The 24,706-nt window shown below is 43.6% G+C and overlaps 2 protein-coding genes across 5 annotated transcripts in view; both read right to left on the bottom strand.

Moving 5' to 3' along the window:
* gas2a (growth arrest-specific 2a) overlaps positions 1–24,706 on the bottom strand; it is a 234,078-nt gene that overhangs the window by 54,962 nt on the left and 154,410 nt on the right. For all 4 annotated transcript variants that reach the window (XM_078549532.1, XM_078549531.1, XM_078549534.1 and 1 more), the window contains one exon: positions 15,025–15,132. In XM_078549532.1, the coding sequence (XP_078405658.1) occupies positions 15,025–15,132 (108 nt within the window). The remainder of the gene's footprint in view (positions 1–15,024; positions 15,133–24,706) is intronic.
* Positions 3,228–4,155, bottom strand: LOC144684278 (large ribosomal subunit protein eL42-like). Its single transcript, XM_078547908.1, has one exon. It carries the CDS (start codon positions 3,588–3,590, stop codon positions 3,228–3,230), a length of 363 nt encoding a protein of 120 aa, XP_078404034.1. The 5' UTR covers positions 3,591–4,155.

The raw sequence follows: 24,706 nt of genomic DNA, 5'->3' as shown, positions 1-24,706 counted from the left end.
TGGGGTTCTTGGTTTTCTAAATATGGCATTGAATACAAAAACAAGTAAGTTATTCTAAACCATTGCAAGTCTCTGGTTAGGCCTCAGCTGAAATATTGTATACAATTTTTGACACTCTGCTTTTAAGAATTATGTCAAAGATGCTTATAGAGGATACAGAGGAGTTTTAACAGGCTGACACTAGGGATGAAGGAGTTCATTAACATGGAGAGATTGGAGAATGTGCAATTGTTCATCTTAGAGCAGAGAAGGTTAAGGGGAGATCTAATAGATACATCCAAAATTCTGAGGAGTTTTGATAAAGCAAGGAGGGAGAAACCATGGACAGCATTTTTCTGATGGCGGGGTTCCGGCCCCAAGAGAAGTCAGTGAGAAACGCATTCTTGCTGATCAGGGATGCCCCGCAACTTCAAGGAGTGTTAATTGGCTGGAGGCAGGCTCTCCACCCGTCACTCAGATGGAGTCCCAACTCAGAGAGCTGCTGGCCGATCTGATTAGCCAGCAGCTCTGTAGTCTCAGCAGCACCACCAGAGTGGTGGCGGCCGATGGGTCTACACCAGTCAAAATGTTGGAGTCCCAGGATGGAGGTTGCGGGGTCTCGCGGCAGGAGGAGAAGGGAGGCTTAAGGGGGTGGGGGAGCTGGATGGAGGATTGTGCTTTGAAAGCCAGGAGGGGAAACTCTTTCGAGTTACCAACAGTCACAGATTGCAACTTCTTTCAAGTACAATCACAGTTCTTGGTTTTCCAGGAGTGGGACATGAACCCACAACCCTCTGATTCAAAGGCGAGGGTGCTATGGACTGAGCCACAGCTGACACCTAGCCAGGAGGGGAAGGAGCACCTGGGTGGCCCAGACTTTGGAGGGGGCTGCCGATTTTGAAAGGGGCCAGCAATGGAGGTGCCCCCCCCACCCCTAACCTCACCTGAAGCCAAAGCAGGATAACATGCCACCCTATCCCTGAGCCCATCGCACTGGCCTCAAAATTGATGCCGTGGTGGGTAGCAACTCTTAAGTGGCCATTAATTGGCCACTTAAGGGCTTCAATTGGAGCGAGGGTGTGCTGGCCGCTCTAGGCCTCACCCGTCCATTGTAAAATTGTGCACAGTTTGGGAAGGCCGCCTGGTGAAATTTACGGGTCCCCCACTGCCTGCAAATCTGCTGGCAGGGGCCGTAAAACTTTGCCCTGTTTCTTTGGGCAAGTGGGTTGATAAGCAGAGGTCATAAATTTAAAATAACTGTCAAAAGAAGTAGAGGAGAAATGAGAGGGCGTTTTTTTCACACAGAGGGTTGCTATTTGGAAGGGTGGCGCAATCTGATTCCATAAGAACTTTTAAAAGGCAATTAGGCATGTACTTGAAGGGAACTAATTCACAGAGTTGTGGGGAGAAGCTTGGGTATGGGACTAAATTAGATAGTTCTTTTAAAGTACAATGAGCTGATTAGTCTCCTCCTGTGTTGTAAGGTTGTATGATTTTATTTTTCTTATATTGCCTTCTGCCAATTACTAGTTAACAAAGATGATAAATGATGTGGAGTACAAATCTGTAGCTTGACTAGGAAAGCAGATGTCCTGTTCTAGTGTAAGTCATGAAGCATCTTGTTTTTGATACTGAATTAATATGACTCCACATTTGAACAGATTTCATTCGTTGTATAAAGTACATAAAGTTATAGAAAGTCAGAAACAATCTGTGATATTTGTCAATGGCTACTAATAATCAACATGGATAGAGTAAATTAAAGTTAATTAATGAATTTCACAGGGTCTCCCTCACTTCAAGGACCCTGTGTAATAAATGTGCCCTATGAAAAATGTGCAGTCTACAAATGAGCTACTAGTCGGGACAGAGTGACAAAGGTTAAATGTTAAGAAGGAATAGTCTCCACTTATCTGGATGGGACCAGTTGTAACAACACTCAAGAAGCTTGACACCATCTTGGACAAAGCAATCCACTTGACTGACAATACCACCCACCAATTTAAGCATTCACTCCCTCCACAGTGTGCTTTAGTTACATTTTGTAGTCTATTGGATGCACTTCAGCAGGTTGCCAAAGCTTCTTCAGCAGCGCCTTCCAAACCTGCGATTTTTACCACCAAGGAAGACTAGAGCAGCATGTGCATGGGAACACCATTGCCTCCAATTTCCCCTCCAAATCAAACATTATCCTGATTTCAACATATATTACCGTTCCTTCATTGACACTGAGTGAAAATCCTGGAACTCCCTACCAAACAGCACTGTGGGAGTACCTCACTACAAATACTGCACCAGTTCATGGAGGTGGTCCAACACCATCTTCTGAAGGAAATTAGGGATGAAAACAAATTGTGGCCTTGTGAACAATCCTGAAAATGAATATTAAAAACTGGGGTAGAACCCAAAACTGGAAATGCAGATGAACCTCTAAATTCCTATTTTTCTGAAATGTCTCTGAATTTCATATTCAAGCCGTAATCTACAACTTCTGTGCATTGGGCAGTCAACTTAATTCAACTTGGGAAGAAACAAAATCAGACTAAAGCAATTTGAGAAATTCAGAAATAGCTAATGTATTTTTATTTTTATTTAAATATATAGTATCAAAACAATTAGTCAATTCTTTTGTGACTTATCCAAGTGTTGGCAGCTGTCTTCAGAAGGACAATGAAACATTATTTGTCTGGGGCTCCGAACTGGACTTCGTAACAAGAAAAACAGTTTTAGCAAAGTTATGTTATATCAGAGTGAATGTTACATACATTAACTTTTGATAGTTTTACCATTCCTTTAAGCACCCTGTTGGTCTTTGCACTGCTGACTCATCATGAGTCATGTCTGTGTTATCCCAGACACTAAACGAATCTGGAAACCAAGATTAAAAGATGTTGCTATCTTATTAAATAAGTTGAAAATGCTTCAATCCCTTCTGTTTTAAATTATGAACAGGGTGTTTAGGTTTGATATTGATATGATCAAGATTGGCAGAATTGTGCTACTTCCCACAGGGAAAAGTTTTTTTTTGCATTTAGCTGGATTTCGGTTGTTGCCAGGTTATTAAATCATCAGGTTCTTCTTACTGTCAAAATTAATGACAAATTCAGCTGCTTCTTATGGATCAGTACTTGTAAAACTAATAGAAACAATTAATCTGATTCAAATTTACCAGAATGCAACCCATCATATCTTAACATTTCTACAACGTTGCAGAAAGTTTCAGTTGTTTTTTTTAACTTTAATTCATTTTATTGTGAATGTGCACTCCAAAAAACCACAAAGGATGCAGCTAAGAACTGGATGTCTTGGCCCTTCCTCTTCTTGTCTTCACCCAGCTCAAAGTGCTTGCACCTCTTGATGGCCAACATTCTCCTTGATCGACAATTGGGATCCACACACTCCAGTCTCAGCACAATCTTCTTTGTGGTCTTAGCCTTTTTCCGAAATATAGGCTTTGTCTGTCCACCATAACCACTCTGCTTTCTGTCATAACGCCTCTTACCCTGTGCATATAAGGAATCCTTTCCCTTCTTGTACTGGGTAACCTTGTGGGGCTGGTGCCTATGACATTTCTTGCAGTATGTCCTCCAGGTCTTTGGTTCATTGACCATCTTGTCGACCCAGCAGTGAGCGGAGAGAGAAAGGCATTACCTTGCATTGGCCAGGAAATGAACCTGGGCCTCCTGTGTGGCAGGCGAGAATTCTACCACTATACAAATCAGTTTTATCTACTAAACTGCTCTTTAAGGAGAATGCAAGTTAGGATCAATTGTGACCAGTTAGTGTTGCTGAAATTCAGATCCATAGAACCATAGAACCATAGAAAAGTTACAGTACAGAAGGAGGCCATTCGGCCCATCTTGTCCACGCCAGCCCGAGGTCAACCAGGCGCCCTTTCTAATCCCACCTTCCTGCACCCGGCCCATAACCCTGCAGCTTACAGTACTTTAGGTGCAGACCCAGGTACTTTTTAAAAGAGTTTAAAGTTTCTGCCTCTACCACCAACTTGGGCAGCGAATCCCAGACACCCACTACCCTCTGCATAAAAAAGTTCTTCCTCATGTCCCCCCTACACCTTCTGCCACTTATCTTGAATCTATGTCCCTGGTTCCAGAATTCTCCATCATGGGAAACAATTTTATCCTGTCCACTCTATCTATTCCCCTCATAATTTTGTACCCCTCAATCGTCACCTCTCAGCCTTCTTTGTTCTAAGGAAAATAACCCCAACCTATCCAATCTCTCCTCGTAGCTGCACTTTTCTAACCCTGGCAACATTCTTGTAAACCTCCTTTGCACTGTCTCCAGAGCTATTACGTCCTTCCTGTAATGTGGTGACCAGAACTGCACACAATACTCCAGCTTTGGCCGCACCAGTCTTTTATACAATTCCAACATTATATCCTTACTTTTATATTCTATATCTCTGTCAATGAAGGAGAGCATTCCATAAGCCTTCTTTACAACCTTGTCTACTTGAACTGCTGCCTTCAGGGACCTGTGTACTTGTATGCCAAGATCTCTCACTACATCTACCCCTCTTGGTATATTCCCATTTATTTTGTAATCCCTGTAACTGTTTGACCTCCCTAAATGTATGACCTCACACTTCTCTATGTTAAAATCCATCTGCCACTTTACCGCCCACTCCACCAACCCATCTATATCGTTCTGGAGATTATGGCTATCCTCTACACTATCCACTACTTGGCCAATCTTTGTGTCATCTGCAAATTTCCCAATTGTGCCCCCCACGTTCACATCCAAATCATTAATATATAACACAAACAGCAAGGGTCCCAACACCGAGCCCTGTGGATCACCACTTGAGACAACTTTCCATTTGCAAGGGCATCCATCGACCATTACCCTTTGTTTCCTGTTACAAAGCCAACCTTTTATCCAATTTGCCACATTACCCTGAATCCCATGGGCTTTTACTTTCCTGACCAATCTGCCATGTGGGACCTTGTCAAATGCCTTGCTAAAATCCATGTACACAACATCCACTGCACTACCTTCATCAACCCTTCTTGTCACTTCCTCAAAGAATTCAATCAAATTTGTGAGGCAAGACCTTCCTTTGACAAATCCATGCTGACCATCCCTGACTAGTCCATGCCTTTCCACATGATTGTTATTCCTATCTCTCAGGATTGATTCTACTAATTTGCTCACCACCGATGTAAGACTAACTGGCCTATAATTGTTTGGCATTTCCTTTGATCCCTTTTTAAACAATGGAACTACGTTTGCATTTCTCCAGTCCTCCGGTACCTCCCCTGTATCTAGTGAAGATTGGAAAATCATCCTCAGAGCGTCTGCTATCTCCTCCCTGACTTCCTTCAGCAGCCTCGGAAACAATCCATCTGGCCCTGATGATTTATCAACTTTCAAGGATTGCAACCCTTCGAGTACTTCCTCTCTCTTTATGACTATCCCATCCAATATCTTGCAGTGTTCCTCCTGAACTACTATATCTACATCCTCCCTTTCCTTTGTAAACACGGAGACAAAATATTCATTCAAAATCCCTCCCACAGCCTCTGCATCTACACACACGTTTCCATCTTCATCTCTGATAGGTCCCACTTTTTCCTTAACTAACCTTTTAGCATTAATGTATTGGTAAAACATCCTTGGGTTATCTTTAACTTTACTGGCAAATCTTTTTTCATGCCCTCTCTTTGATTTCCTTATTTCCTTTTTTACTTCGTCCCTGCACTTCCTATATTCGTCTAGGCTATCTGCAGTGCTTAGTTCTTTGTGCCTATCTTACGCTTTCTTTTTCTGTTTGATCTTCCCTTGTATTCTTCTAGACAACCAGGGAAGTCTAGATTTGGCAGTACCACTCTTATTTTTGTAGGGGACATGTCCACTTTGTGCAATTTACATGTTTGATTTAAAACAAAAAATACATTAAAAATATATACCGTCATGAGTATTCAAAGCTGGCCACTGGTTGCTATGAAGATATTTTGAATAATTACATTTGTTAGTATTTTATTTAAAGTCTTATTGTAAAGGTCTTTCCTTCTTGCACATTTGCAAGAAGTGTAACAAAATCAAATGAAAAACTAATTGATGTGTGAATATTTAAAAAAAACATACTAATGCTTGCCTCTCCTGTTTGAAGCCAATGAAAGAGATTTTCAATCCCCAAGGGAACGTCAAACTAAAAATTTAAGTAATGTAATGCTTTTCTGTCAAAAAAAAAGATGTTAATGATTTTTTTGGATACCTATCTCATCATGTGCAGATAGGCAGCTAAGCCTCTTTCAGTCTTTTCTCAATCTTGGTGAGGTTTATTTCAGCATCATTATCTACTTTTGGGGTCTTTTTTATACCACTACCTAACCTACTGTGACAACATTACTGCATTTGAAAAAAGGTCTCAATCTTAACTCCTGTCAATGGCCAGTAAAGTGTTGGGAGAGGGGGCAAAATATAAAATAAATCTAGAACAACCCGCTTTCAAGCCATTGTACTGTCCTGGCCAAAAATATTGCAGCCTAAATTGGATAGTCCTGAAAAGGGCTACAAGGGTTGCGATGTGTGATTACCCTGTGTTTATTCAATATAATGCAGGCAGCATGTCATCTTCATGCTGCTTGATCATTGCAATGATTGCTGTCAGCACTAGCTACATTGTTCATTTGCTGCATGCATCATCAGGGAGCCCAATATCATTAACTGCTAATCTGCATTGCTTAAAACTACCCTCTGAAAGATAAAAATATATTGTGGTGCTGGAGGTGCTGAGATCAATCAGAATAGTGTCGTTCAACAAACAATAATGGCTGATCATGCACCAAGGTTTTCTGACACTGCACTGGAGGACTTGGTGGACAAGGTGGAAAGGATCAGGAGAGATGTCCAGCAATCCTGGGGGACAGCAGAGGCCAAGAGTCCTTTCAGACAAAAGGCATTGGTAGTAAATGAAGAGATGAATTAAAATGGAGATAAGTGTCAAGAGTTTAGCTTGAGGAACTGGATGCAAGCCACAAGAAGCTTCATGACCTTATGTGAATTATCAAGATCAGTAAATGCTTTTCAGAAGCCTATTCCTACCAACTATACCACTAACCTCACACACTGCTCAATGCAACACATCCAATTCATTCAGCAATCAACCCCTATCAATCAAGACTCACACCTAACATTCATATGCTTCACTTCACCTACACACGCTTAGCACTGTTGCAAGCGCCACCCACATCTCACAGCTTGCACACATGGCCAGTTATTCAACCATGCTAGATACATCATCTAAACATATTGCATAATGCTCAGTGACACACTTCCCCCTCTCTTGCAGAAGATGGCACATAACCGAAGGGAGGAGCACCTAAAAGGAGGGGAGAGGAATGCCTCGAGGATCTAACCCTCATGGAGGATATGGTATTGACCATAATGGAAAAGGATACTAATAAGGCCGTGACCAGTGCGATTTCACACTCGCAGCCACCAACTCAAATACTGACACTTTGCTTATCTTAGAGAGTATCATAGAGGCAGGATCTTCACATGGTGCGACACCAAGTACAAGCGGCCTGCAGACAGAACAGGGTAGCACAAGTACCATCTCACCAGAGGACGAGTTTTCCATTCACCAACAGTGCCACACTCCTTGCCTTTCCTCTGTCAGTGGCCATCATATTGTCCTCTCGGCTTCAATGCAAAAATAAAAGCCAACACAATATATACATTCCAAACCAAATTTGTAAATTCAATCATGCCATGTTGCATACAACCCATAAACTAATCACCCTTGTGCGTTCCCTTAGTGCCTGTCTTCCATGAGCTTTCGTTTGCCCTACTGTTCATCCAAAGTGTTGCAGAATGCCTGATCGAAAGCTGCTGAATTTCAGTGGAAGAAAGGGGGAGGGCACAAGATTCTGTCTTTATTATGTGGATGTTGCACATTGTGCATGGGTTACTAACTGGGCTCATGAGTCATTTAGTCAATGTATAGCCCTTGTTGCCAAGTAACCATCCTCTTGTTTGCTGTGGTGGTTGAATTACAGTTGGCTCAGTGAACTAAAGCAGAATGATTGCTGCCTATATACTGGATATGGATCTGCATGATGTATTCCCATGCTCACGCAGCAGCTGCACATTTAGGCATTGAATTCCTTTTGGTTACGATACATGGTAAATTTGACATATGGCACCAGCTAAGCAATGTGCACACAGTCAATGAATAAAATGAAGTTATCTTTGAACAGGGAGCCTCAGCAACTGCCATTCCCCACCCCCACCACCTTGCACACCGCCCCCCCACTCCCAGCCGCCTGACAGCTTATGCAAGTAGTGAGATGTTGCCAATATCTCCAGCATTATCAGGGCAGGGACCTGTCATGAAAGTATAACTTTCATAATATTTTTCTGGTTTATTGTGTAGGTTTATGGGGGTAAGTATAATTGTGTCTGTCTGTGTGATTTAATTACATTTGGAGTCAAGTAGACTGCAAGTTTAAATCATCAAAAGAAGCTAGGTGCTTGACATGCTAATGAGTAAACATGGATGCTGGTCTAGCATGTAAGGTGTGAAGAGAATTTGCATTTTTAGATAAACGAAGGGAGATTTGGATTTCAAAGGGATCTCAGTCTGTTTACAACTAGCCAGATAAGCAAGGCTAAGGAATGTGTTTATTTTTCCCAAAGATTGCTGACAATATGTAGTGACAACCTGAAAGTTTTTTATTATGAGGTAGATACAGTTTCAAAGACATACAGAACAATAGAATTTACATATTAGAAAGAGAGAAGCATATATAAAGGAGAATGATAGGTTATGTGTGAGGACAAGGCCATGTAAGGCCTAACAGGAGTGTGTGAAATAGCCTTAATGAAGCCTCCAACATCTGTGCATAAGTCTGCTATGCAAAAAAACGGAAGCTGGAGAAGAGCCATTTGGAATTCCACTGTCCAGGGTATGGTATTAACTTGCTGAGTTTGTTTTAATTTTAAATCTATTTGTGAACCATTGCCTTAAAGGGAGTGTAACTGGGACTCGGGTTAATTCAGAATTTTAGGAGTTATTATAGTAGTAATTGTAGTCTTATCTATGTGCTTGAAATGTTTTATTTTGTTACTAAATATTTAAATTTAATTTTTAAAAATCTGTAAAGGTCTTGGTGGACTTATTACTTCTGAATTCAGTGCATGCATCTCATAATAAATGCAAATTGCAAAACCGTTGTGATAGTGCAACCAAGTCTCCCTTATCAATTCGGTTCGACTGGCACACATCATCTGCCACATTATAACAGGCCAGGCACACAAAGGTTCACAGACATAGGGCGGAATCATACCAGATTTGCACTAAGTACGGGAGCGTGGAGGAAAAAAGAATGTTTTACCCGCCAGCTGTAAAGGCGGCTTTTAACATGGTATCATCCCAATCCCACCTCATTAGCCATACATTCTCAGGAAACACGCTGGGTCCCTGGCAGGGCGTTCTCTTACTCGCCCACCCCACCATCACAACAGGCCTTCAGTAAACCAGGCACTATACTTAAAGGCCGCACCTACAATGAGATAGTACTCTTCAAAGGATAGGAAGCTGCTGCAAAGTCAAGGCTGCCAAAGGGAGGAAATGTGCCACCCCAGATTCAGCGATGCCACCCTTGAGCACCTACTGGATGCAGTAGATGTCCACCGCGAAGTCTTCTACCCCCTCACTCTGGGTGAAGGCCAGCAAGCAAGGTCACCAATCCAGCATGGGAGGTGGTAGTAGCGATGGTCAGCATCAGTGCCCTGGAAAAGAGGATAGCCACCCAGTGCCAAAAGAGGATGAATGGTTCTCATCCATTCCACCAGGGTAACTCGCTCTACTCATGACTCTCGACTCACACAGTCACAAACCTATCACAAATCCAGAGGGATCTCACACCTCAATGGCAACACCACTAGTTCTGACACACACCCTTATATCTCCATCAGGCTCAAATCCTCTCAAGTCCATGTCCTCATCCTGTCCATGGCTCTGCTCACTACACATGCATTCCATGCAGTGCCATGAGTCCTGCACTCTCTACACTCTTTCCATCTGTTTTCATGCAGGAGAAGCTGGCTGACAACAGGAGGGAGAGGACCCAAACAGAGGTTTGAGTGGCCAACATTAGGCCCCGCACTCACTTTGAGGAGTGCACCATTGCACTGGCTGGTGAGGACGTGGACCATGCCTGCGGCGATGGTGAAGTCAGGGGCTAGCACCCATGTGAATGCACCACGTCACCACTCTCACAACACAACTGTAAGCGCTCTCTCTCCTGCATTTGACTCTGCTGCCATGCACTAATTATCTCTACTTTGGTTCACAGGGAGCTCTGCCAAGCGACTGACATTCTCAGCCAGCCAGTCCCTCAGCTCCATCCATGTAGTCACCTCCAGCCAAGAGGACGCCTCCTCCATTGAAGGGCTGGAAATAAGCAGCCCGGAAGATTTGTCACAGCACTTACCCACACTCTCCACCAGCGCAGAGACACACAACTTGGTAGGACCTAGATCCAGAACAGGCTCAGGTTCACAATCTGGTGGTCACTGCGCGGACACGTGTCTGCAGCAGGAGGAGGCAGGTTCAGCCAAGCTCCCCAGCACTTGGAGGTCTGCTGGGAAGAGGCTTCTGTCAGGTCTGAGTCAGATGATGACTCTCCGGATTTGGCCTTCCAACTCATCCTGGAGAGTCAGCAGAAAGTGAGGGAACATCATGCAGAGCTGTTGGAAGCCCTCAACATAGTGGCACGCGAGTCAGAGGAGTGCGTCCACCACGGTAGCCATGGGTAAATTCTTGCAGTGGCAAGGCGAGAGGGAAATGGGGCACCTTGAAACCCCTCTAGGTGCTCCTCTCCTTCAAGGAATCAGTCTGGGGCTTTTGGGCACCCGAAAGGAGAAGGAATGGCAGCTGGATACCCCTGGGTCATCCACTCAGGGATCTCAGAAGTGGTCCTCTCCCTCCGAGTCCCCTTTGCCTGTGACCCCCTCAACCTCATCCTCTGTCACCACAGAGGGAGAAGCTGGCCCACAGGAGGACAGCCAAAGCAAGCCGGGACCCTAAAAGCCTCCGCTCTCCAGAGGACGCATACCGAAGTCATCAGAAGCAAGAGGGCCAACCATTGCACAGGCTGTCTCCACCCCTCCTGCAGATGTCAGGGCAGCACCCAAAAGTGTTAGACCAAGAAATGCTAAGAAATCTGGTCACAAATGGTTGCATGGATGAACACATTTTGTCACTTTATAATGTGAAAATACATTCACTTTCACTGAATAATGTGTAATGGAGCCTCTCAGCTTCATTGACAGGCTTTGCGAGTCCTTCAACTGCATCCCCCCGCACCCCCCCCACTAGCAGTTCAGCTGTATGCACCAGCCCACAAGTGATTCTGCAGGGAAAAGTGTGTGTGTGTGTGTGTGTGTGTGTGGCAGGGCCTATTGGAGCCTCGTGCAAACATTCTCCCATGCATGCGGATCCTTCCTCCATCACATTCATCTCAATGTCCTGAGCATTTTCAATGCTGCCTGCTGGGGTTCTCTTTCAGTTGTCCATCTGAGCTGATTTGCATCTCTGCCCAGCCACTGATCAAACTCCCATGCATCACCTGTTCCCAGCCAACAATGAGTTTCCTTTCACTTTCAGTTTTAAAAGCACGGTGCTGGTAAAATTTGTCTTCAGCTCCCCTGTCTTTTCTCCTCCTCCAGTCACCCATTTCCTTTCCCCCATCATTGTCGATACCCCTGACATCACCTTCCACCTCCCCACCATCACCTATCAGCCACAATCCTTTTCTTTTGGGTTTGTCCAGGTGAAGGTGCATATTCCCTACCTTCCTGAGAATCCCACCCCATCCACATTGACCTCCCCAACCTCCTCCTTCCCACCCCCAGGGTCCGTGTCTGCCTCCAAGCCCCAATATCAAGCTTTGTCGTTCCTTCTACCGCCACCATGGCACCTTCACTGTCCCACCCTACCGGCTCACTCTGCCCTCTCTCATTCTCACCATTCCCTCCCACCTTGCCCACCCTCATTTCACTGCCCAGGAGTCAGCCATTGACTTCACTGACCTCTCTCTTGCATGTTCACCTGGGCATCTCCCCCCCTTACTCCTCCTCCCCCTGGACTCCTTTCCTCCTGCAGACTGCTTCTCCCCTCCAGATTCCTTCCCCCCTTCAAACTCCTTTCCCCTCTGGACTCCTTCCACCGCCTGAAGTTCTTCCCCCCTCCATCGTGTTGTGTGGTACGACCACCATGCTAAATGGGATAGATTTCGAACAGGTCTAGCAACTAAAGATAGGGCAACCATCAGCATCAACAGAAATGTATACAACCACAATCTGTAACATCAAGCCAGGGGATCAATCCTGATTCAGTGAAGAGTGCAGGAGGACATGCCAGGAGCAGCACCAGGCATACCTAAAAATGAGATGTCAACCTGGTGAAGCTAAAACACAGGACTACCTGCATGTCAAACAGCAGAAGCAGCATGCAATAGACAGCGCTAATCGATCCCAAACTAACAGATCAGATAAAGCTCTGCAGTCCTGCCACATCCAGTCATGAATGGTGGTGGACAATTAAACAACTAACTGGAGGAGGAGGCTCCAAACGTATCCCCATCCTCAATGATGGGGGAGCCCAGCACATCAGTGCTAAAGGAAAGGTTGAATCATTTGCAGCCATCTTCAGCCAGAAGTGCTGAGTGGATGATCCATCTCGGCCTCCTCCTGAGGTCCCCAGCATTACAAATGCCAGTCTTCAGCCAATTCATGATATCAAGAAATGACTGAAAGCACTGGATACTGCAAAGGCTATAGGTCCTGAGAACATTGCGCCAATAGTAATGAAGACTTATGCTCCAGAACTAGCCACGCCCCTAGCCAAGCTGTTCAAGTACAGCCACAACACTGGTGTCTAACCAGCAGTGTGGAAAACTGCCCAGGTATGTCCTCTCCACAAAAAGCAGAACAAATCCACCCCAGCCAATTACCACCCCATCAGTCTACTTTTGACCATCAGCAAAGTGATGGAAGGTATCATTGACAGTGCTATCAGGCAGTACTTACTCAGCAATAACCTGCTCACTCATGCTCAATTTGCATTCCGCCAGGGCCACTCAGCTTTTGACCTCACTGTAGTCTTGCTCCAAAGATGAGCAAAAGAGCTGAACTCAAAAGGTGAGGTAAGGGTTGATATCATTGTAGCATTTGACTGAGTGTGGCATCAAGGAGCCCTATCAAAACTGAAGTCAATGGGAATCAGGGGGAAAACTCTCCGCTGGTCGGAGTCATACCTAGCACAAAGGAAGATGGTTGTGGTTGTTAGAGGTCAATCATCTCAGTCCTGGGACATCACTGCAGGAGTTCCTCAAGATAGTATCCTAGGCCCAACCATTCTCAGCTGTTTCATCAATGACCTTCCCTTCATCAAAGGTCAGAAGTGGGGATGTTCACTGATGATTGCACATTGCTCCGCATCATTCAAGACTCCTCAGATACTGAAGCAGTCTGTGTCCATATGCATTAAGACCGGGACAATATTCAGGCAAGTAACATTCACGCCCCATAAGTGCCAGGCAATGACCAGCTCCAACAAGAGAGAATCTAATCATCTCCCCTTGACATTCAAAATGGTATTATCATTGCTGAGCCCCCACTATCAACATCATGGGGGTTCCCATTGAACAGAAACTGAACTGGACCAGCCATATAAATACTGTGGCTACAAGAGCTGGTCAGAGGCTGGGAATTCTGCAGAGAGTAACTCACCTCCTGACTCTTGTCTGTCCACCATCTACAATGCACCAAGTTAGGAGTGTGATGGAATACTCTCCACTTGCCTGGCTGAATACAACTCCAACAACATGCTAGAAGCTTGACAACACCTAAGAATATGCAGCCCGCTTAATTGGTATCCCATCCACCACCTTAAACATTCACTCCCTCCATCACTGACGCACAGTGGCAGCAGTGTGTACCATCTACAAGATGCACTGCAGCAACTCACCAAGGTTCCTTCGCCAGCACCTTCCAAACACCTGACTTCTACCACCGAGAAGGACAAGAGCAGCAGATGCATGGGAGCACCACCACCTGCAAATTCCCCTCCAAGTCACACACTATCCTGACTTGGAACTATATCACCACTCCTTCAAAAACCTGGAATTCCCTTCCTACAGTACTATGGGTGGTACACCACATTGTCTGCAGCAGTTCAAGAAGGCAGCACTCCATCGCCTTCTCAACAGCAATTAAGGATTGGCAATAAATGCTAACCTAGCCAGCGATGCCCGTATCCCATAAATCATTATAAGGGAAAAGGTGAGTGTGGAAGAATAAGGAGAGAGGGTTTTTAGTAGATGATTTTCAGGACAATTTCTATTTCAGACACCTACAATGTACGTCAAGCACTCCCAGATTATGTATTGCATTGTCAGATGGAAAGTAAAGTTCTCTGTAATCAAAGCAAAATTTTAAAACCCAACTTCAGAAGAACACATCTTATTGCATCCTTCACTATTTTACAAATCTATTATCCAGTGACTTCATTAAGTAAGATAGAAAACTAAGGGCAGTTTGCACTAAGAACTGATTTGACAATGGCAATAGTTATTTCATACATAGTCCTTGACAAGCAACAAACAAAGAAGATTTGAATCCTTCAAGCCTGGGATGAATCAGAACCAAGATCCCAGAGGTAAAAATTCAGTACCAAACATATGGCATCAACCTGTCCTTTGCATTATCCTATTTTAATATGTAAATCCTCATTAGACCATATAATAGGCAGTTTGTAAAACAAAGTTTATGCTGCTACAATATAAAACATTCCCCTTTCATGTTCAGAGGTTCGATAGATTGTCAAACTAGTGTAGGAAATGTTTAGCCCTAAATGCAACTCATCTATATTTGATATACAATTAATTCTGGCCATCATTCTTTGCAAACTGAAAATACGTTGCTTTCCTTTACACCTTCTGTCTTTACCTCACAAATACACACCAAGATATTACAGTAAATGTACGAAAATCTTTCAAAATCTTTTACCCGAATGAATAGGATCTTTTCTCCAACACGATATCGTCCTTGGGAGAGGCGTTCCACAGAAAACTTATTTGGACATTTGCAGGGGGGGTCTTCTGAAATTTGTTTCACCTAACAAGGAACATAGAAAATGTTAAAATTCATATCTTAAAGAGTAGAAATCCTTAATAAGGAGGCAATAACTGCTCCAATAATGAATCATAAAGAAACCCAAGTATCTTCTTGTCCCCGACAAATAAATATATTAGAAAACTGTTCCTGAATATTCTATTACAAATATCAGTAACTGGCCTGTAATTCATTGATCAATGTTTAGTCCTTATTTAGAATTTTCATCCTCTGCCCCCTCCCAAGTACATACAGCCTGCTGGTTCTTTTAAATTGCAAAATATTAATCAGATCTTGACTGTTGCTTTATTTATCTTCTTGAGAATTCTGAGATAAAACATATCTGGCCAAGTGCCCTGAGATATATGGAGTGATTCTAATTATCTATAATTAACAAATTGCAAACAAAATTCCATTCTCAAGAATCACATGTTTCAAACATATACATTCCTGTACTGGTTACAGAGGTAAAACAGATTCTCCCAATTTGGTTAGAAAGGAATTTCACCAGAAAAAGATCTGTGTTTATGCAAACCACATGTTCTACTGATGCTTTTTTTAAATGAGGTTTCTTGACCAGTTTGATTGTTGTCACCCAACACTCATAAATGTGTGTATCTCATAGAAAGTCACACAACAGCAAACAAACAAATAAATATTGGTCATTTTTTTTCCCCCAAAATTTAATCCAGGACTCTGACCAGCCAAAGAGTTTCCACCCCTTCCTGCCTGAGATCAACTAACACAATGCAAACCATATGAAGCATTTAACCACTGACCAACTGAGGATCTTGATTCTGGCCATTTTACAAGGAAAAGCCTGTAAGTTATCTGTCATATTGGAGTCATTTTCAAGAGGTTGCCAGCATTCCAATCCAATTGTTTTTTTAAGGGATTTTAGCATCCAATACTAATCTCAAAGTAAACTCACTGCACATGCCAACTATTTTGCAGTATATTTTTTATTTTATTGCACTATATTGACTGATCCTGAACTATGAGCTAATTTCAAACATTCCAACATCAGCATGAAGCTCTGGATTTTGACATCCAATTTGATTTCAGACTAAGCAATATGGATGCAAATGAATTTTGAGCCTGTAAGTCGATAAAAGAGGAAGCAATGCATTCCAAAAATCACACAGCTCAGTCATCAATTTCTGGTATTTGATTCTGTCACATAATTAAGCATTTAATTGTAAAGCAATGTTGAGTTACATCATCTAATTTTCCAGTTCTAGTGGGAAGTGAATAATCCAACCAGTCCAAGATAATTTTGCAAGCCACATGCTAAAATCAGACAATTAGGTGACAACTTAGCTCCTGGAGAATTAGTCATTCTTCATTGGCTATGTGTACAAGGTTTCAAAAGCATTTATATAATTTGTAGGCTTCTGGTATATGGCTGTTTTTTGCTTGTGCCAGGAAGGTAAAAGATTTCCATAAAATGAACCCTAGCTCTTGAAGTACATGGAGATACGAGCATACGAACAAGGAGCAGAAATAGGCCATTCAGCCCCTTGAGCCTGCACCACCATTTAATAAGATCATGGCTGATCTGATAGTAACCTCAAATCTGCATCCCGTCTACCCCTGATAACCTGTCAACCCCTTGCTTACCAAGAATCTATCCACCTCTGCCTTAAAAATATTCAAAGACTCTGCTTCCACCACCTGTTCAGGAAGAGAGTTCCAAAGACCAACGACCCTCTGAGAGAAAAAATTTTGTCTCATCTCCGTTTTAAATGAGTGACCCCTTATTTTTAAACAGTGACCCCTAGTGTTAGATTCTCCCACAAGGGGAAACATCCTCTCCACAACCACGCTGTCAAGACCCCTCAGGATCTTATACTTTTCAATCAAGTCACCTCTTACTCTTCTAAACTCCAGCGGATACAAGCCTAGCCTGTCCAACCTTTCCTCATAAGACAACCAGTCCATTCCAGGTATTCATCTGGTAAACCTTCTCTAAACTGCTTCCAACGCATTTACATCCTTCCTTAAATAAAGTGACCAATACTATACACAGTACTCCAGATGTGGTCTCACCAGTGCTCTTATAACTGAAACATAACCTCTCTACTTTTGTATTCAATTCCCCTTGCAATAAGCGATAGCATTCTATTAGCTTTCCTAATTACTTGCTGTACCTGCATACTAGTCTTTTGAGATTCAAGCACTAAGAAACCCAGATCCCTCTTCAACTCGGAGCGCTACAATCTCTCAGCATTTAGATAATATGCTTCTCTTTTATTCTTCCTGTCAAAACAATAGCAGAGGAGTCTCGAACTTTCCGATTGTCAAACAGGTTTGAGGTACTCACAACCTGTGTGGATGAAAGCGGTCTACAAGGTGTATGAGCTGGCTGGCCATGGCACTGTGGTACAGGAAGCCGTTCAAGCGGGTGGAGCAAAAAGGAATGTAGTGGCAGTAGGGGATAGTATAGTGAGGAGGTTTGACACTGTTCTCTGCAGCAAAGAGCAAGAGTCCAGACGGCTATGTTGCCTGCCTGGTGCCAGGGTTCAGGACATCTGCTCAGAGCTGGAGAAGAACTTGCAGTGGGAGGGGGAAGATCCAGTTGTCGTGGTCCATGTAGGTACCAATGACATAGGTAATAATTTCTGGATTATTACCTGAACCATGTGCAAATTGGCATAGGGCAAATAAGATTAGGGAGATGAACGTGTGGCTCAAAGACCAGTGTGGGAGAAGAGGTTCTGGTTTGTGGGGCACTGGCATCAGTACTGGGGAAAGCGGGAGCTGTACTGTTGGGATGGTTTACATCTGAATGGCGAGTGTCCTCGCAAATCGCATAACTAGGAAAGTAAAGAGGGCTTTGAACTAAACAAGAGGGGTGAGGGATCAAGCTTGGGCAGAAGTAGCAATTCAAGGTGTAGAGTCAAGACAGGACAGCAAAATAGTAAATGAGAAATGAGGGTAAGAGAATGGCAGGAAGGGACAGGGAGAAAAAGCCTAAGAATACATCAACAGTCAAGTCTAAATGTTACAAAGGTAACAAAAAGACAAAACTGAAGGCTGTCTATCTGAATGCACGTAGCATTCATAACAAAGTAAATGAATTGATGGCCCAGATTGAAGTAAATAAATATGATCTGATAGCAATTACGGAGAATTGGCTGCAGGATGACAAAGTCTGGGTCCTTAATATTGAAGGGTACATGCCATTCAAGAAGAATAGAAAGCTAGGTAAAGGTGGAGGAGTAGCACTGTTAATCAAAGAGGGCATTGGTGCAATAGTTAGAGATGACTTTGCTTCAGGAGATCAGGATATAGAATTGGTTTGGGTGGAGATGAGGAACAGTAGGGGAAAAAAGTCATTTGTATGAGTGGTCTACAAGCCCCCTAACAGTAGCCGCAGTATAGAACAAAGCATTCAAAAGAAAATATTGTGTGCTTGTGATAAAGGGATGGCAATAATCATGGGTGATTTTAATCTACACATAAACTGGAAAAATCAAATTGGCAGTAGTAACCTGGATGAGGAGTTCTTAGAATGGTTTCGAGATAGTTTCTTAGAGCAGCATCTTCTGGAACCAACCAGAGAGAAGGTTATATTAGACTTGAAGAAGAGTCTCTGAAGAAGACTCGAAACATTTACTCTGTCTTTCTCTCCACAGATGTTGTCAGACCAGCTGAGTTTTTCCAGCATGACTTGGTATTGTGTAACATGACAGGATTAATTAATGACCTCAGAGTAAAGGCACCTGTAGGCAATATGATTGAGTTTTATATCCAGTTTGAAAGGGAGAAGAGTGCATCTAAGACTAGTATCTTAAACTTAAATAAGGGCAACTATGCGAGGATGAAAGCTGAGCTAGCTGAAATGAACTGGGAAACTAGGCTAGAGGATAGATCAATAGAGAAGCAGCGTCAGACATTTATGGGGATATTTCAGAGTATTCAGAATAAGTACATTCCTACTATAAAGAAAAATTCTAAGGAGAGGACTGTGATTTACTGAAGAAGTTAAGGAAAGCATCAAAGTTAAGGAAAAAGTATACAACTCCGCAAAGATGAGTGGCAGGACAAATGATTGGACAGAATATAAGGAATGGCAGAGAATGACTGAAAGGTTAATCAGGAGAAGGAAATTAAAGTATGAGTGGAAGCTAGTTAGGAATGTAAAAATGGATAGCAAGAGCTTCTACAGGTATTTAAAAAGGAAAAGAGTAAGTAAAGTGAGTGTTGGTCCTCTAGAGACTGTCAGTGGGGAGTTAGTAGTAGATAGTAAGGGAATGGCAGAAGAGGTGAACAAATATTTTGCTTCTGTATTCACTACAGAGGATTCAAAAAACATTCCAGTAATAGCTGCAAATCAGGATATGAGTTGGAGAAAGGAACTTGGTGAAATTGAAATCACTAGGGAAACAGTACTGAGCAAACTGATGGAGCTGTGAGCTGGCAAGTCTCTGGGTCCCGATGGACTGCATCCTAGGGTCTTAAAAGAGGTGGCTAATGCGCTGGTATTAATTTTCTAAAATTCACTAAATTCTGGAAAGGTTCCATCAGATTAGGAAGTAGCAAATATAACCCCTCTATTCAAGAAGGGAGGGAGGCAGAAAACAGGAAACTATAGGCCAGTTAGCTTGACATCTGTTGTGGGGAAGCTATTAGAATTGATCATTAAGGAGGTTATAGCTGGGCAAGGCAAGAGCTCAAGGCAACTGGGAAGAGTCAGTATGGTTTTGTGAAAGGAAAATCATGTTTAAGCAATTTATTGGAGCTTTTTGAAAGAGTAACATGTACAGTGGATAAAGGGGAGCCTGTAGACATACTTGGATTTCTAGAAGGCATTTGATAAGGTGCCACATCAAAGATTATTATGGAAAATAAAAGTGCATGGTGTAGGGGTGACATATTAGCATGGGTAGAAGATTGGCAAGCTGACAGAAAACAGAGAGTACACATAAATGTGTCTTTTTCAGATTGGCAGGGTGTGACCAGTGGAATCCCACAGGGGTCTGTACTGGGGCCTCAACTTTTCACGATTTACATCAATGACTTAGATGAGGAAAGTGAAGACACAGTAGCTAAATTTGCAGATGGCACAAAGATAGGTCGGAAATAATGTTGTGAAGAGGACATGCAGAGGTTGCAGATGGTGACAGATAGGTTGAGTGAGTGGGCAAAGGTCCAGCAAATGGAGTTTAATGTGGGAAAATGTGAAGTTGTTCACTTTGGCAGGAAGAACAAAAGAGTAGAGTGTGACTTAAATGGAGAACGGCTGCATAATTCTGAGGTGCAGAGGGATGTGAGATTTTCTAGTACATGAGTCACAAAAAGTTAGTATGCAGGTACAGCAAGTAATTAAGAAGGCTAATGGAATGCTATCCTTTATTACGACAGGGACTGAACATAAAAGTAAGGATGTTATGTTTCAGTTATACAAGGCATTGGTGAATACTGTGTGCAGTTTTGGTCTCCTTATTTAAGGAAGGATGTAAATGCATTGGAGGTGGTTGAAAGGAGGTTTACTAGATTGCTACCTGGAATGAGTGGGTTGTCTTATGAGGAAAGTTGGACAGACTGGGCTTGTTTCCACTGGAGTATAGAAGGGTGAGGGATGATTTGACTGAAGTATACAAGATCCTGAACGGCCTTGACAAGGTGGACATCGAAAGGATGTTTCCTCTTGTGGGTGAGTCCAGAACTAGGGGGCACTGTTTTAAAATTAGCGGTTGCCGTTTTAGGTCAAAGATGAGGAGGAAATATTTCTCTCGGAGGGTTGTGCGACTTTAGAACTCCCTGCCTCAGAAGGTGGTAGAAGCGGGATCATTGAATATTTTTAAAGCAGAGGTAGATAGATTCTTGTTAGACAAGGGAATCAAAGGTTATCGGGGTTAGATGGGAATGTGGAAATCGAAACACAAGATGATCAGCCATGATCTTATTGAATGGCGCAGCGGGCTCGAGGGGCCAAATGGTCAACTTCTGTTCCTATTTCTTATGTTCTCATGTTCTTAAATTGACAATTTCCCACTTCCCACATTATACTCCATTTGCCAGATCTTTGCCCACTCACTTAACCTATCTATATCTTTTTGTAGCTGCCTTATGTCCTCTTCATAACTTACTTTCCTACCTAGCTTTGTGTCATCAGCAAATTTGGCAAATCCATCCCTTATCCAAGTTATTTATATAAATTGTAAACTGTTGAGGTCGCAGCACTGATCCCTGTGGCACATCACTCGTTACATCTTGCCAACCTGAAAAAGACCCATCTCTGCCTACTCTCTGCTTCCTATTAGCCAGCCAATCTTCGATCCATGCCAGCTATAACATGAGCTTTCATTTTCCACGATAACCTTTGATGTGGCACTTTATCAAATGCCTTCTGGAAATCTAAGTACAATACATCCACCTGTTCCCCTTGATCCACAGCACATATTATTTCCTTAAAGAACTCCAATAAGTTGGTTAAACATGATTTCCTTTTCACAAAACCATGTTGACTCTGCCCGATTACCTTGAATTTAAACAAGTGCCCTGCAATAGCTTCTTTGATAATAGTTTCTAACATTTTCCCTATGTCAGATGTTAGCTAACTGGCCTGTAGTTTCCCACTTTCTGTCTCCCTTCCTTTTTGAATAATGGAGTTACATTTGCTATTTTCCAACTTAATGGGACCTTCCCCGAATCTCCATTTCTCTGGCGATTGAAATTTTGCTGAGTTCCTCCCTCTCTTCCACTTCCTGATTTATAGCTGCTTCTGGGATGTTACTTGTATTCTCTATAGTGGAGACTGATGCAAAATACCTGTTCAATTCATCTGCCACTTCCTTGTTTTCCATTATCAATTCTCCAGACTCACTTTCTAAAGGATCAACACTCACTTTGTTAACTCGTTTATTTTGAAAATATTTATAGAAGCTCTTACAATCTGTTTTTCTATTTCTGGCTAGCTCTCTCACATTCTCTAATTTATCCCCCCTTATTAATCCTTTAGTCATCCTTTGCTGTTCCTTATATTGTCTAATCTTCTGGCCTTCCACGTTTCTTTGCACAATTATATGCTTTTTCTTTAAGTTTGATACTATCTTTAACCTTTCTAGTTAACCAAGGATGGTGTGTCCGTCCCTTGCATTTTTTCCTAATTGTTGGAATGTATCTATTCTGTGTATTCTGAAATATCCCCTTAAGTGTTTGCCACTGCATCTCTATTGAGCTATCCCTTAACCTTTTAGCCAGCTCTGCTTTCATGCCTTCATAATTGTCCTTATTTAAGTTTAAAAACATAAGGCAGAATCATCCCAGGTTTACACTAAGTACAGTAGTAGGCGGGTAAAACAATGTTTCACCCACCATCTGCAATGATGGCTTTTTACACCGTATCATCCCAAACCCACCGCATTAATTATGCATTCCCAGGAAACACGCCATTTCCATGACGGGTAGACTCTCATTCGTCTGCCATGCCATCACCTCACTGCTTCATTACACTGGGCGCCGTATTTAAAGTACAGTGTGCGCACACCTCTCAGTGCTTCCAGCCCAACACTGCTGCAAAGAAGACATAGTCCTGAAAGGCAAAAAGACTGCAGCACTCAGGTTCAATGATGCGTCCCTCAAGCACCTTGTGGACACAATGGAAGCTCGCTGTCATGTCCTCTACCCTTCTGACCGCAGGGGCAACAACCTCATTAATCTGGCTTGGGAGGCGGTGGCAGTGGTGGTCAGTGCCAGCACCCTGTATGAGAGGACAGCCATCCAGTGCCACAAGAGGATGAATGATCTCTTCGGTTCCACCAAAGTACGTCACTCTTCTCGTCGCTGTCAACTCACACACTCACAAACCCATCATTCATCATAGGGCCCTCAATCACTGCCAGTTCAAGGGGCATCACCATTCACTCTCTCATGCACAGCTTCATTGTCCTCATCCCGTCCATGGGACCACTCACCACCCAAACATGCCAGGCATACTTATCATATGGCCTGGCAGGCATCCTGCTTACACTCTCTCCATCTCTATTTATGCAGGACAAGCTGGAACACAAGAGGGAGAGGTCGGTTACTGGTGGAGGAATGGCTGAAATCAAGGTCCTCACCGACTTTGAAACAGAGTCATCCAGGTGGCCAGCAAAGATCTGAAGAGGAATCTGAAGGCACCCTCCTTGAAGTCCTGTCACAGCGCTCACCCACACCCTCCACCAGCGCAGAGATACACACCTCATTGGGACCTAGCCTTAGAGTAGCCTTGGGATCACAATCTGGTGAGTACATCACACTTTCTGATCCACAGCAGGCGGTGGCAGGGACTACCCAGGTTTCCAGCACTTGGAGGACTGCTGGAGGCCTGAAATTTGCTGAGTCCGAGTCAGGTGACGAGCCTCTGGACTTGGCCATGTCACAGTTGCTGGAGCTGCAAAGGCAAGCTCGGGAACATCAGGAAGGGATGTCCGCTGTACTCCCCTGATTGCAAGGCACGATGGAGGAGTCCAGCTGCTTTCACTCTAAGGTGGTAGTGCCAGCATGCCAACGCACCGAGGTCAACACTGGCAGATGGCGGCTGCCATGGAAACCTTAGTCCAGGACATTGCTCCTGTACTGCTGCGTGGGTTTAACTCCATTGCTGATGCCACAGTTGGCCTCCAACAGTGTGTATGCAAGAGGGCTGTGGGGCAGCTTGATCTCACACCAGCTGCCCCTTCTCCTCAAGGAGTCAGCCAGGGGCCATTGAGCACCCACAGGGAGGAGGATCAACAGGTGCACACCCCGGGGACATCCAGAATCACAGGATCACAGAATCACACAGTGCAGAAGAGGCCCTTCGGCCCATCGAGTCTGCACCGACATGTGAGAAACACCTGACCTACCTACCTAAGCCCACTTACCAGCACTTGGCCCACATCCACCCAATGGCCCATCCAAATACCCTCTCCCTGTGATCCCAGCAGCTCCAGCTCCACAGTTTGAGGAGGGTGCCACTGCCACACAGCAGGTCCCCAAAAGCAGGCCGTGGCCCTCCAGGTCTCGGTCCTCCAGAGGATGCCCACCAAGGTCATCATAGACAGAGCGTAGCAGTCAGCAGGCTGCCTCCACCACCACTGTGGATGTCCGGGGAGCATCAAGACGTAGCGGCAGGATTAGGAAGTTTAAGAAGATGTGGTTGCACAGCCAGGACATGGGTGTTAATCGCTTGTACATAATGTTCACTATGGTCAATAAAATCCCAAGAATGTCTCCCTGCCTATGGTTCCTTGTTCTGATGAGCAGTGTTCATGTCACTCAGATGTGAGTTTTCTGCACAAGATAAAGGCAGGTGTCTCAGTCCAGGGCCTCTTCCCTGTGCTTTGTGCAGCCTTCAGACGAAAGTGATGGTCCAGCCTCACACTCTCTGGACACATTATTGATGCCTGAACCTTAGTGGTGCTTGTCACTGCTTCCAGAATATCATGTGCAGGCATCTGTCATGAAAGTATAATAATCTTCATAATATTATTGTGATCTATTGTATAAGTACGTTAACAGTGGGGTTTGGGTAGTTTCTGTGTGTGTGTGTGTGTGTGTGTGTGGAGACAGCTGGTCTGGAGGCTTTGACTCATCAAAAGAAGCT

The sequence above is a fragment of the Cetorhinus maximus genome, chromosome 9 (genome assembly GCF_964194155.1).
Source record: "Cetorhinus maximus chromosome 9, sCetMax3.hap1.1, whole genome shotgun sequence".
Taxonomy (NCBI): domain Eukaryota; kingdom Metazoa; phylum Chordata; class Chondrichthyes; order Lamniformes; family Cetorhinidae; genus Cetorhinus; species Cetorhinus maximus.
Note: the sequence above shows the minus strand (reverse complement) of the source record. Positions and strands in the feature narration are given on the sequence as shown.

Bases quoted from the DNA above. Each gene is read 5' to 3' on its own strand.
- LOC144684278 (XM_078547908.1), bottom strand. From the start codon at position 3,590: ATGGTCAATGAACCAAAGACCTGGAGGACATACTGCAAGAAATGTCAT.